The sequence below is a fragment of the Prunus dulcis genome, chromosome 7 (genome assembly GCF_902201215.1).
Source record: "Prunus dulcis chromosome 7, ALMONDv2, whole genome shotgun sequence".
Lineage (NCBI taxonomy): Eukaryota > Viridiplantae > Streptophyta > Magnoliopsida > Rosales > Rosaceae > Prunus > Prunus dulcis.
In genome coordinates this window covers 9,200,327-9,214,067 of record NC_047656.1, presented here as the reverse complement: position 1 = coordinate 9,214,067, position 13,741 = coordinate 9,200,327, and the positions used below count along the sequence as shown (strand labels likewise).

At 37.0% G+C, this 13,741-nt stretch overlaps 2 protein-coding genes across 2 annotated transcripts; both read left to right on the top strand.

Moving 5' to 3' along the window:
• Positions 1 to 3,260: 3,260 nt before the first annotated feature.
• Positions 3,261 to 5,883, top strand: LOC117635932 (peroxisomal acyl-coenzyme A oxidase 1-like). The gene has a single exon (XM_034370323.1). It carries the CDS (start codon positions 3,631 to 3,633, stop codon positions 5,647 to 5,649), a length of 2,019 nt encoding a protein of 672 aa, XP_034226214.1. The 5' UTR covers positions 3,261 to 3,630; the 3' UTR covers positions 5,650 to 5,883.
• A 2,474-nt stretch (positions 5,884 to 8,357) lies between these two features.
• Positions 8,358 to 13,209, top strand: LOC117634212 (chaperone protein dnaJ 10-like). Its single transcript, XM_034368186.1, has 10 exons — positions 8,358 to 8,662; positions 8,919 to 8,978; positions 9,196 to 9,278; positions 9,442 to 9,601; positions 9,888 to 10,017; positions 10,644 to 10,802; positions 11,115 to 11,293; positions 11,384 to 11,464; positions 11,570 to 11,728; positions 12,593 to 13,209. Exons 1-10 carry the CDS (start codon positions 8,576 to 8,578, stop codon positions 12,710 to 12,712), a joined length of 1,218 nt encoding a protein of 405 aa, XP_034224077.1. The 5' UTR covers positions 8,358 to 8,575; the 3' UTR covers positions 12,713 to 13,209.
• Positions 13,210 to 13,741: the final 532 nt, after the last annotated feature.

Genomic DNA, 13,741 nt, shown 5'->3' with positions numbered 1-13,741 from the left:
TGTTCTGCGGTCCTTTCATATGAGTTTACTATTTGGGGTTTCTACGGTTCTCTCATGTGGGTCTACTGTGTTGATCTCTAGTTGCGGTTCTTATCGGAGGTCTTTGTGTTAGGTTTTGTTTTTAACTTGTTCTTTTATTGTAATGGTCCAAAGTGACTTGAATTGGACTCTCATGTTAGTCCATGACGTGTGTGGTACTCTTTCCTCCCATGTGATTTGTCCCATGAGGTTGTCCTATGAAGGTTTTAACGAGGCCACTGTATTATGTCGCTCTTTGTACGTCTGTGGTTTTATGAATGAATTCTACTTCTAAAAAAAAAAAATGTCACCTTAATTTTTCAAAATCCATGATTTGTCATCTCACTTTAACACCATCCAATTTTCTATCCATTTAAAAAGGTATTTTAGTCTTTCCATTTTCAAGGGTATTTTAAAAATGGAAATTTTAAATTTTTTTTTCCATTTCCATGCTCAATGAACATCATAAAAAAAATTTATACATGCTCAGAGAGAGAGAGAGAGAGAGAGAGAGAGAGAAAAGGTCTTGTACAATGTGTTTTTGGGGTGGGTGGGGTTGGGGTGAGGGAGAAAGGGAGAGAGGTCTCTTTTTTCTCTCTTTTTTTTAGTTGAAAGACTAAAATACCCTTAAAATGGATGAAAAATTGGATGGTGTTAAAGTTAGATGACAAATCATGGATTTAAAAAATTAAAATGACATTTCTGACAAAATTTTTCTTTAATGCGACAAATTGAAAATGATGTATAAGTTATGGTGACATTTGTTTGAGCAAAATTCTCACAGGAGAATATTCGCAAGAGATTCTTCACCCTTCTAGTTTCCTTCTCTCTCTTCTTCCTCGATCCTTGTGAATTAAGCTGGAGTAATTAGACCACACCCGATGCCTAATTCAGTTGGATGTTCTTGAGAAGGATACGAAAATAACAGAGAAGGTCGGAGTTTTCTCTACGATACGAGAGAACTGAGTGGCTGGAGCCGTGTGAGTTCTCTCTCCCTCACCCCACTCTTGGCTCTCTCTCCTTCCATATGGGAATTATTCTCTCCCTTAATAAAAACGAAATCCCTAATTTATGGTATTATTCCTATTTTAAGTCTAAACAATTGGCCAATTAAATGGAGCACAATTGTTGACCTAAGGAATATTCCTATTAGGGGTGGGCGTAATCTGGTTTGGTTTGGTTTTCACCTCACACCAGAACCGAAATCATTACTATTCAACTGATGTGGTTCGGTTTGATTTTGGTGAAAAAAATTATGAAACCAGTCGGTCCAGTTTAAATCGGTTCTAGTGCAGTTTCTAGTTTTTTCCGTTTCGAACAAGATATTATTTTATTTATTTATCATTTATTTTTACAAATTCTGGCTAAAATTTTATTTTTTGGGCTTAAAAATTCACAAATGATCCGATTTCATGCAAAGAGAGATGATTGGGCCTAGAAAAGAAAGGTGATTTGAAGTTAGGTTTAGGGAAATATTAGTTATGGGATTAGAAATTTAGCATTTGACTTAAATAATTTTTAAAAAACATAATAAAAATACACAGCTAGTTCGGTCTGATCCGGTCTAATTTTGTAAAGTGTGAAACTGCACTGGAACTAGTTTGAACCGATTCGGTGTGGTCCGGTGCCAATTTGTTGACTTTTAGTCAACTTGATTTTTTTCATCTAGTGCGGCTTAATGTTCCAGCTTTCCTGTCTTGATGCCCGCCCCTAATTCCTATTGTTCGCGTTGTTTGTGCAAATTTCTACATGAGGAATCTTCGCGTGTAGATTCTTCCCCCTTCAAGCTTCCTTCTCTCTCTTCCTCGATTCATGTGAAATAAACATCAGTAAATATACCACACCTGGAGGATGTTGGCGAAAGGTCCTCAAATGACAAAGTTAGTTCGATTGAATCCTGATAAAGATACGACAATAGCTGAAGTGGATGGAGGTCTTCTCTCACGGGGAGAGTCGTGTGTGAGGGTGGCCGAAGCAGTGAGGGAGAGTGAGCCAAGAGTGGGGTGAGAGAAAGAGAGCTTTGGCTAGGGTTTTAAAATTACCTTGAATGCTTGGTGTAGTCATGTATTTATAGGCTCCTTGTGTGCTAGGGTTTTGCAAAGAATATTTTCCTATTTGGAAGGAAAATATTATTTCCTTTAAATAGAGAGATTGAGTCAATTAGGGATTTCAATTAGGATCAAATCCCTAATTGATGATAATTAACCCAATTTTGGCCAAAATAATCCCTCAAATAAGTGGGCTTAATTATTGAGTTAGGAGATATTCTTCTTATTCACGTGGGGCCTTGCGATTGAAGGGCCAAGATATTTACTCCCACACACATAACGTCTCATGATTGGTTGCCGAAATATTTGCTCCTACAATATTTCTTAAAAAAATCCTTTAACCTATTACCTTGTGTGTATTTGGTCAATCATTTATGTTGAACTATGTTGATTTTTATTTTTTTGACGGGTGTGTTGATATTTTGTAATATGAACAGTGTACCAATCGAATCATTTGTAGCTTTCTCAGTGGTCTCTTTCATGCGCTGTCTCTTTTCCTGGGCATAGTACATATGACAGCAGAAAGAATTGATGTTTCTTACAGGTAGTACTAGGAATACTGTTTTATTTTTGTTTTTATTTTGCCTTTATTTTTTATTTTCAACTTCAAGGCTTGGAATGTTTAAAGATATCTGCACCTCAACCAACTCTAATTGATTTTTTTTAATTTTTGTTTTCAACTTCACCATCATAAGACATAATAACAACATTCAATTACATTTCATTAATTTGAATGATGTGAATGCTTAACAATTATCAATCAAGATGAAAATAGTGACGAATGGAATAAATATTCACATTCTTCAAAATTATCACGCTAATATTCAAAGTCTGAATGGAATAAATATTCAAACTGCTGGTCATAAGTTGAGTGCGCATTATTATTATTATTTTGCAGATCGATTAAATTTGGCAAAACTATCTTTGAATACATGCATTATGCATAGTAATTGATAACTACTACACTGAAGGCCACACCCAGCCATCCAAGTCAATTATGCAAAACTGATTGATATGCAACAAAAATACATCATTGCTGGCACACATATCTACCAAACGGGACCTCATCTTTTTGAAAAGAATTATAATTTTTGAGTTGGATATCAAACAGACCTTAGGAACCACAAGCTGCATGTTCTTGAGTTAACATGTGTAGCATGCTTGTACTTCAAATTTGTACCTTGTATCAGAAAACTTGAGCAACATTATCAAAATTATTGAGAAGAAAGGGCGGGAGATATGAAGTGGTTTTTGGGGTCCCTGGTCCCCCAAATGATCTTTTGTTTTTGTTTTTTGTGTTTCCTTTCTAGAAAAGAAAGTCCAAGCTCATTAACCTATCAAAAGCCCCCACTAGATACCATTGCAGAGCAATAAGTTTCCCATTAGTGTTTGTTCTGCAACACTGATTACCCTGGCTACTTCCTCCTCTCCAAGTTCATGTGAATGAATGCTCTGCATTCTGTTCCAATTTGAATTCATTTGATAAGAGAGAGGGAGAGAGAGAGAGAGAGAGTAGAGTTTCCCATAGTGTTTGCTCTCTTCATTTGCAAGGTTTTGTGTGAAAATGGATGGTTCGGATCATTTGGCGCATGAGAGGAGCAAGGCACAGTTTGATGTGGAGAAGATGAAGATCGTCTGGGCGGGTTCTCTCTACGCCTTTCAAGTCTCCAATCGAATTGCTCGCCTTGTGGCTGGTGATCCGGCCTTTACAAAGGAGAACAGAGCTGTTCTAAGTAGGAGGGAGTTGTTTAAGAACACTCTGAGAAAAGCAGCTCATGCCTGGAAAAGGATCACTGAGCTTGGACTTTCTGAAGAAGAGGCCTCATGGTTAAGATTTTATGTTGATGAACTATCTTATGCTTACGTTCACTGGGGAATGTTTGTGCCTGCTATTAAAGGCTCAGGTACTGAGGATCAGCAAAACAAGTGGTTGCCTTTGGCAACAAATATGCAAATTATTGGTACATATGCGCAGACTGAACTTGGGCATGGGTCGAATGTTCGAGGGCTTGAGACCACCGCAAATTTTGATCCTAAGACTGATGAGTTCATCATCCACAGTCCTACGCTGACCTCAAGCAAATGGTGGCCTGGTGGACTGGGAAAGATTGCAACACATGCTGTTGTCTATGCCAGGCTTATTACTGATGGGCAAGACCATGGTGTGCATGGTTTCATTGTCCAACTACGGAGCTTGGATGATCACTTGCCTCTTCCAGGCATAACAGTTGGTGATATCGGGATGAAATTTGGAAGTGGAGCTTTCAATTCCATTGACAATGGTTTTGTAAGATTTGATCATGTCCACATACCAAGGAATCAAATGCTGATGAGGGTGTCACAGGTTACAAGAGAAGGTAAATATGTACACTCCAATGTTCCCAGGCAGCTAGTTTATGGAGCTATGGTTTATGTGAGACAAATAATTGTAGTTGATGCTTCCATTGCCTTATCAAGAGCAGTATGTATAGCTGCTAGATATAGCGCTGTTCGTCGACAATTTGGTTCAGAGAATCATGAGATCAGTGGAACTGGTGTTGAGACACAGGTGATTGATTACAAGACTCAGCAAAGTAGACTTTTTCCTTTGTTGGCTTCTGCCTATGCTTTCAGATTTGTTGGTGAGTGGTTGAAATGGCTATATACTGATTTGACACAAAAACTGGAAGCAAATGATTTCTCCACATTGCCTGAGGCTCATGCCTGCACTGCTGGCTTGAAGTCCTTGACTACTTCTGCAGCTGCTGATGGCATCGAAGAATGCCGAAAACTATGCGGTGGGCATGGCTACCTAACAAGCAGTGGCCTTCCAGAGTTATATGCTGTTTTTGTCCCTGCATGTACATATGAAGGAGACAACATTGTTCTGCTTTTACAGGTTGCAAGGTTCCTCATGAAGACTATTTCCAAACTGCCCTCTGGTGGAAATTACAAGCTTTCTGGAGCAACAGCTTACATGGGTCATATGGAACATTATTTGATCAAATATAGCTGCAATGTTCAAAAAGCTGAGGATTGGTTAAAACCCAATACAATACTTGAGGCATTTGAAGCAAGGGCTATCAGAATGTGTTTTGCTTGTGCTCAAAACCTCACCGAGTTTGCAGATCAATCAGAGGGCTTTTCGGAACTCTCAACTGATTTAGTTGAGGCTGCAATTGCTCATTGCCAACTAATTGTTGTTTCCAAGTTCATTAAAAAATTGCAGCAGAACATTGAAGGAAATGGAGTGAAACAACAGCTGGAGACCCTCTGCTACATATATGCTTTGCATCTGATTCATAAAAATTCAGGCGATTTTCTCTCCACGGGTAGCTTAAACCCCAAGCAAGCTTCACTTGCCAATGATCAGCTTAGATCTCTGTATGCCAAGGTGCGTCCAAATGTAATCGGCCTTGTTGATGCATTTAATTACAGTGACCACTTCCTTGGCTCAGTTCTTGGGTGCTATGATGGGAATGTTTATCCAAAGCTTTATGAAGAGGCATGCAAGGACCCTCTCAATGACTCAGTTGTGGCTGATGGCTATGGTGAATACATCCAGCCTCTGCTGAACCAGCAACTCCTAAATGCAAGGCTGTGAATTATGATGGACAGTGGAGACAAACCCCACTAGCCTTCTGTCTTTCCTTTTCTTTTTCTCCTCTCATCTCAAGTGTACTTTTTTTTTTTTTGCTTTTTTCAATAATTAACTTGTTTTTTCATCTCCAAAGCAACTTGCTTTTTGTTATAAGGTGGAGTCTAAGATAAAATACTTAACAGAAAGACTAGATGGGATTGCAGATCAATCTCATGTATTCTGGGAGGTTTTCGTTTATCTTCATGGTAATCTCCTAGATGGGATTTGCACTCTTTTAGGGGTTGCATGTGAAAACATCAGGGGCTCTTCATTGCTATTGCATCAAGATACTAACTAATGTGGCAAATAATTTGAAACTTTTTTTTGATAGAAATAATACCCCAAATTGACAATAGGCGATCCAATGGTTTGCAACCCATGCCCCATATAACACACACAAAATCTTCACAGAAAACATTTTTTTTTTCTTTTTTCTCCCCAAAGTGTAATGGGAGTTCAAGCCTAAGACCACTGATTTATAAGTCAATGCTCTTTTTCACTGGATTAGACCTCGTTGGTCACATAAAATTTCTTTACTTGTATGCAACAGTCTTTTTTGATGTTGTGATGGCGATCTTTCCCCAACATGTCTTTATGTGCAATCTCCGATACTTCCATGTCTAATACCAATATTGACCACATAAACCAAACCTTAATTATTTGATAATAATTATATCACACATGAATTGTCTAAAATCAAAACTAAACACAACATACATAAATGAAAACATGTGATAAAACACAACGAGCCTTAGGAAGCAACCGGGGTAGCTCAAAAAAATAAGAAGAAGAAAAGGCCCTTGTAGAATAGTGGGTATATAAATATTGAATTGACGATTCCCAAAAGGGAGACTTGAGACGGATAGATCATATAGTAAAGGAAAGGAGCGGATGGCTTTTATTGTTAACCACTACTTCTCATTATTCTCGGATAATGAGAGACACCCTTTAGGGTTCTTTACGAATTGTTTTTTAACGATCTAAATCATTTATTTTTTAAGTCCACATTCATAGATCATAATTGCAAAAAATTAGACAAATTGAAACCGTTTCGTTATCCAATTGTGTCATACAAAATCAATAAACACAATACTTTAAGTAAGTACTAAAATTTCAAAAATTCAATTAAGTGATCAAATGATATCGGATTCAAGTGATTTTTTTATAGAGATGATCTTTGAATGATTATCTACAAAATAAATAGTTTGAATTCGTAAAATACAATATAAAGTGGACCATATATATATATATGTATGTATATGATCATTCTAATATAGTAATATGACTCTTCCTAGTATGACTCATTTATGAGTCACGGGTTATGAAATGAGATGAATTGGGCTCACCAAATGGGATTAATGAGACTTGAAATGAAACTGAATTATTAATAAACTTGTATGGTTTTGGGATTGGACAATGACTAGGCTCAGCCTAGTCCAATTTTATAAAGTCTAACCCGTAGAAGGTACTTATATTCATCACAATATTTGAACTGTTGTGTCAGCACAATATTAGACTTTTATTAAAGTCTAATTTAATATATAAAAAATTAGTGTCAGCATTTCTAACTTCATCAAGCATAAAACAGGACACTGAGTCCATTTTAATTTATTAATCATGTTCTATCTCAGGCTCTAAGTCCCGAAATTTTTTTAAGCGTGACCATAATACTATTATGTAGTGTTGTTAATTTATGTATTATGAAATATGTAAATGCCGAAATTGATATTTTAAAAACAAAAAATGAATGAATTACTAATACCACATAACATGATGGACATGAAAGTACCATAAAATTTTTTTTGGAAGGCCACCACCAAAGAAAACGTAAAAAACCCTAGCCCTTTTTCTCCCAAAAAACACTCTTAGAGCTTTTTTCACTTTGAGGGGGGAGGAAGCCATTGTTCTTCCCCCCTCTCCCCTCTTCTCGTCATCTCTTCCTCCTTTCACCTCTTCCCCCATTTTCAGAGACAAAGGGTTGTCCCTATTTGTCTTAGTTTTGTTATGATTTTCATCCAACCCTTATAGGCGGCTGCGGCTCAACGTCGGATCTTCACCTGCATTTCGGCGTCGAATCTCCACCACCATCTTTTTTGCAATTTCTTTATGTTTGGAATAAGTTGCAGAGACTCTTTGGGTTCTCTGTGTAGTTTTCACCTCTCTTTTGTGAGAGTTTTTCATCTCTCCTTTGTGAGAGCTTTTCATCTCTCCTTGGTGAGAGTTTTATTTGTATTGTTATGGCTTGGTTTTTTCAAGCTTTATCTTTTTTTTATTATTCTAAGTTTGCAATCTTAGTTGGGATGCCTACGTCAGAGTTTCTTCGATCTTGCCTGATTGTTAGTGGAGACATACCTGATTTTCTTAATTTTGATATTAGACCGCTCCGTTATTGTAATGGCCCTTTTGTGGCTAGTTTGTATTTGCCCTTTGTGACTAGTGACTTTTTTGGCTGAATTATGAATGCAATAAAATAAAAAATAAAAAAAAAAAGAAGGCCACCACCAAAAGCGAGTAGGTCTCCATTGGACCAAGACAATAAAAACGAGTGCAACATGACCCTAACTTGGTAACTTAACAAATAAGCAGGCGAACGTCAACGCTGCCCAAGGTCTTTGTATAAATCAATTTAATTCATTTTTATTTTTATTTTTTGGTACTAAAAGGGGGATTAATTAATTAAACTATAGAATTAGAAACAACGCGTCCCGAGCCCGAGTGGTACGTCGGGAATCTTTTTTTATTATTGTGAATATTTTCTCTTATCTTCTTTTTCCTGTTTATTTTTTGTATTTTATTTTTATTATTTTGGTTCCTCCCTCCCTCCCTCGCTCGTTGCCTCCGCGAACTGCGAAGCAAAGATTTGACCGATCGGAAGAAGGAGAAAAAAAAAATGGTGAAGGAGACAGAGTATTACGATGTTCTTGGAGTGAGCCCAACGGCTACCGAGGCCGAGATCAAGAAAGCTTATTACATGAAGGTAATCTTCACTTGCCTCTTTCGTCTTTCTAGTTTGATTGTTCACAGAAGCCGAGAGAGAATTGTTAGCCCTAAATTTGATTAGGGATGATTAGAATTTTGATGCTTATTTCAGTTGCTTGTTCCTCAATTGATTCTACAACAATCATAGCAGATCCATCCATATTCTCTTTTATGAATCATTTTGCATATGAACACTTACTGCATTAACAAATATGCAAATTTTAATTTAATTAAAAATTTTGTGTGGCTTGCAGGCAAGGCAGGTTCATCCAGATAAAAACCCAAATGATCCTCTTGCAGCACAGAATTTTCAGGTAAAATTATTCACTGGTCATCAAATTATCAATTATGTCAACTACAATGTATTTCTAACATCAAGACTTGGTATTTGTTGCGATTGACTTGCACATTAGAACCTAGAAGTTCTTGATGTTACTTGATTAACTGGGTTCGCTAACACTTGTTCGCAAAGATTGTTTCTTTTATTGTTCTGGTAGAGGCTTACCAACTGTGTTGATTAATTGGATTCAGGTTTTGGGAGAAGCCTACCAAGTCTTAAGTGACCCAGGCCAACGCCAAGCATACGATGCTTTTGGAAAATCGGGGATCTCAACGTTAGTTCCTTGCTCTTAATCTGTGAATTTCTGAATTCTAAGATTGAAAGGTGTCTGACACGCACCTCATAGGTTGCCTGCATTTGTCACAGTGTATGTGTGTGTTAGCTTAACACATAGTTGCGTGTTTCTGACATTTTTTGAATGGTTCCCTTTCTTTCAGGGACTCAATTATTGATCCTGCAGCAATCTTCGCTATGCTTTTTGGTAGTGAGCTTTTTGAGGAATATATTGGCCAGCTAGCCATGGCATCAATGGCTTCACTAGATATTTTCTCAGAAGGGGAGCAGTTCGATCCCAAAAAGCTGCAAGAGAAAATGCGGGTACTGTTTTGTTTATTTATCCTCACTAACCCAGTTACCTATAATTTTCTGTGATGCAATGAGACCAACTTGGTTAGGAATTAAATTTGGGAGCAATGCATTTAATATATTGGTACTATAAAGTTAGTCATTTCGTTTGTTTTCTGAAATGCATATTTGTTTGGGCTTTTCAGTCCCACGTTCACCAAAAAAAGACCTTCATTTTTGTAGTTCTGCCAAGTCTTTGTCATTCAAGAATGATTATATATCATATTGGTTTCTGTGTGAAAATATCCATCTATTACAGGTTGTTCAAAGGGAAAGAGAGGAAAAACTTGCAGAAACACTGAAAAATCGACTCAACCAATACGTGCAAGGAAACAAAGAGGACTTTGTTAGTCATGCTGAAGCTGAAGTTGCGAGGCTTTCCAATGCAGGTAATTGATCCCTGCATGTGGTACTTTTGGGTGAGAGAACAGAAAAATTGTTACCTTTTTCAACTGCTTTTAGGTCTGCCCTTGTTTAAAAGTTGATTAGATTTGGCTGATATCTATTCTCTTGGATTAAAGAATAACTGAAGAATAAGCTAGGGACTTGTAATATTGTTTGGGACCGTACAAGATGAGATCCTGAAAACACTCGTAATGATGATTTGCCATGTAGGGCCTGCATTGATTTGCTCTTTCTCTGAACATTTTAATATTTAGTTCAGACTTATACTGAGCCAGTAGTTAACTTACAACAAGTCAATAAAATTAGTTACTCATTTTATGATTTCATCATGGATGGCATTCCTGTAAAGTCAAATAAATACTATTACTGCATCCAATTTCAATAGAATATTACACTGTGACACGTTTAATGGGGACTATCATCCAAACTATGCCCAACAGTTCATTCCTTTTTGAAGGTTAAAAAATTGCTGAGCAGTAGTTCATTGCTCAAGGTGTAGGAACTGATTTTACGATATGCTTGATGTGATTAATATCTGATGGAGCTGTTTCTATGATTATTTCCTAAGCTTTTGTATATACTTTTCAGTGATATGGTCTGTTTTCTACAGCTTACGGTGTTGATATGTTGAATACAATTGGCTACATATATGCCAGACAATCAGCAAAAGAGCTAGGGAAGAAAGCATTATATTTGGGAGTCCCATTTATTGCAGAGTGGTTTAGAAATAAAGGGCATTTCATTAAATCCCAAGTAACAGCAGCAACAGGTTAGTAGATCTTTCTGGATTCAATATCGCCAGTCATGTCCTAAGTCTATGTTCTCATGGTGACTGTAATTGTTGGCTCCAATGATTAATTAACCTATGGGCCTAACCAGAGGTATGGGGGCTGATCTGACCCACAGTATAGGGTCCAATCCAGTTCATCCTTACGTGTTCAGATATTGACAGGATAAGGAATATTAGTGTTTTTTTTCTGTCTGTTTTTGGCATATGTAAGGTATAAATTATCACAAATGCACACAAGTTTGCTGACTAAGCTAATGTGCGTATTGGTTAACGAACTACTATTTATTTCAGGTGCAATTGCTTTGATCCAGCTGCAGGAAGACATGAAAAAGCAGCTAAGTGCAGAAGGAAATTACACTGAGGAAGAGCTTGAAGAATACATGTCGTCTAACAAGAAGTTGATGATTGATTCCCTGTGGAAGCTTAATGTGGCTGATATTGAGGCCACTCTTTCTCGTGTTTGTCAGATGGTTGTTTTTCTGCCCCACTATTTTATTTGGTAGTTGTCTGAAACATGAATGGAAATCTTGTTTAGATTGTAAGTTTTCATTTGATCTTAGGTTCTTCAAGACAACAATGCCAAGAAAGAGGAACTCCGTGCACGAGCAAAGGGCTTGAAAACTCTTGGAAAAATCTTCCAGGTATTGTGTTCTTAACCTAACTATTTTAATGATTTTATGTAGCTATAATAATAAAGATTCTCCATAGATTGCCTAATACATTTGGAAGCTATGGCATTTATATAGAGAACTAAGTCAACCAGTGGGAGTGAGGGTGAAACTGCACAAAATAGTGGAGTTCATATTCTGAATGGAAGTGAATCGCGCTATGATGCTTGTTCTCCTATAACAACACCAAAGGCCTCAAATCCTGAAGAGCCATCTTATACTGTATTTGCATCACAGGTATCTTTTCTTTTAATAAACTCATTTTATGTGTAGATCCCGTATTTTTTTGGTGGACTGAATGTATAGATCCTTTCTAGGATTTCATAAAACGGCATTCCACTATTGCGCAGAATGCATAAATTTTTAACATTTGGTGTTTTCTAGTTCTGGGGACATGACTGGTCTATAAGCATTTTTTAAAGATAGAGATTACCCATTTGCCTTCGTTTGTATTAAAATGCGTTATGACTTACTCTTTTTAATATAAATAGATTCCTAACAAGGTGTTACTTGCCCGGTAAAAAGAAAACAATTAGAAGAGTATTGACTCATTTGATGCCATTTAACAGATGGGCAAATAGGGACAAAAAAAACAAAACTAATTGACTAACGTCAAGATTATAACCAGTGTCAATGCTCCCAAAAAGTAAAAGCTGCTCTAAATTCTGGTAAATTCAGCTCTTTGATGATAACAAAAGTGAAATGACCTTTAAATACCTTGGTTAAGCTAATGGATTTATTAATTGTCAACTTTTTGTTTTTTATTTTTATTTTTACAAGAAACAAAATTCTATTACTACCACAACAAATTAACAATCCAGACTACTTTGAAAACAAAGACAATTTCAAAACACGGCCAGCAAGAAGCCAAACCAAACCTCCCAAGTAGCTTTCCAACCTGGCCATACAAAGGAAAATCACTGTAAACAGGTGAAACCACGACAAAAACAAAGAGCTAAACATTTCTTTGCGGCCTTCCCTATTCTTGTTAGCAACGGAGGGAGTTGAGGAGTCTGGTGAGGAAGTAGAAACCCTCACAAATTTGTTTTCTTGAATGCATTTTTTTTTTCTTTTTAAGTAACTTTTTTGAAAAAATATTAGGTGTCACAGAGCCCCTATGTGGAAGCCCCCCAAATTGCAGGTGCGCAGTTTGATTATCACTTCCCAAGGCCAACTGCACCACCTGGTGCCCAGAGACATTCATCCATTGGCAGGGATTAAGGATGGAGATTTCTTTTTTCCCTTGTTTCCGTCTTGTAGTATAAAACTTGTGACATATCTTTTGTATCAATGTTGTGGCTGGTTTTGTGGGAAGAATCTGAGGTTTTGTTTGCTGGATGTGCTTGCTTGAAACAAGTTCTGATTGTGGTTGAAGGACATCTCGCCTCCAGCTGAATAGGCCTCATGTATTCTTTTGGGGAAGACAGATTTTTATATACATAGGGAGGAAGATAGATTGTTGTAGAAGATGGTATGCCGGTGTCGCCAGTTGGTTGTTATAGTTTGCCTAGTTATTTACTGTGTATTTTTTCTGGAGTGACAGATTCATGTTTTAGTTTCGAAGGTTCAAATTTAGGCTCAACCCTATGTTTTTGTCGATGTGGAGATTCATGTTGATTGCTCATATAAACAAACAAATCAAATATCAAGATTGTAATGTACATTGTCCATTGGTCCATATTATGTGATGATAGAGCTCTCTATCATTCTGTTGGTCATGTTTCTCGCGTTAAAATTTAAGGTCCAATTAAACTTGTGCACAATTGATTGGCAGGGCAAAAATATTACATGTTGTATACTTTGAGAATAACAAAGGAGTTAGGAATACTTTCGCCATTGCTGAATTGAATTAGCTTCATGGGGACTAAGGGGGCGACACTACCGTGAAACTAGAGGGATCAGGGAAAAAGAGAATTCATCCTTGTGACTTCTTCCAACATTGAGAATTCAAATTTGTGACTTCTTCCAACATTGAGAAGAGAAGTACTAAATTTTTCTTTTTAACCAATGAAAGAGGAGGGAATCTGAATTTTGGGACATCCTTCCAATACAAGGAAAAGAAATACTACTCTATCAAAAGCTATTTGGTCCAATGCAAACTTTGTTAGAACTTGTTTGTCCGTAGGTAAAAGTTCTTATTTAAACTTAACGGTGCTCTGTCATTTTAACGATAGAAGAATCCACATCATCTTACTTAAGGCGCTTGGATGTGAGGAGATCTGAAGTTGTAGAATTATTTGTACAAATTCT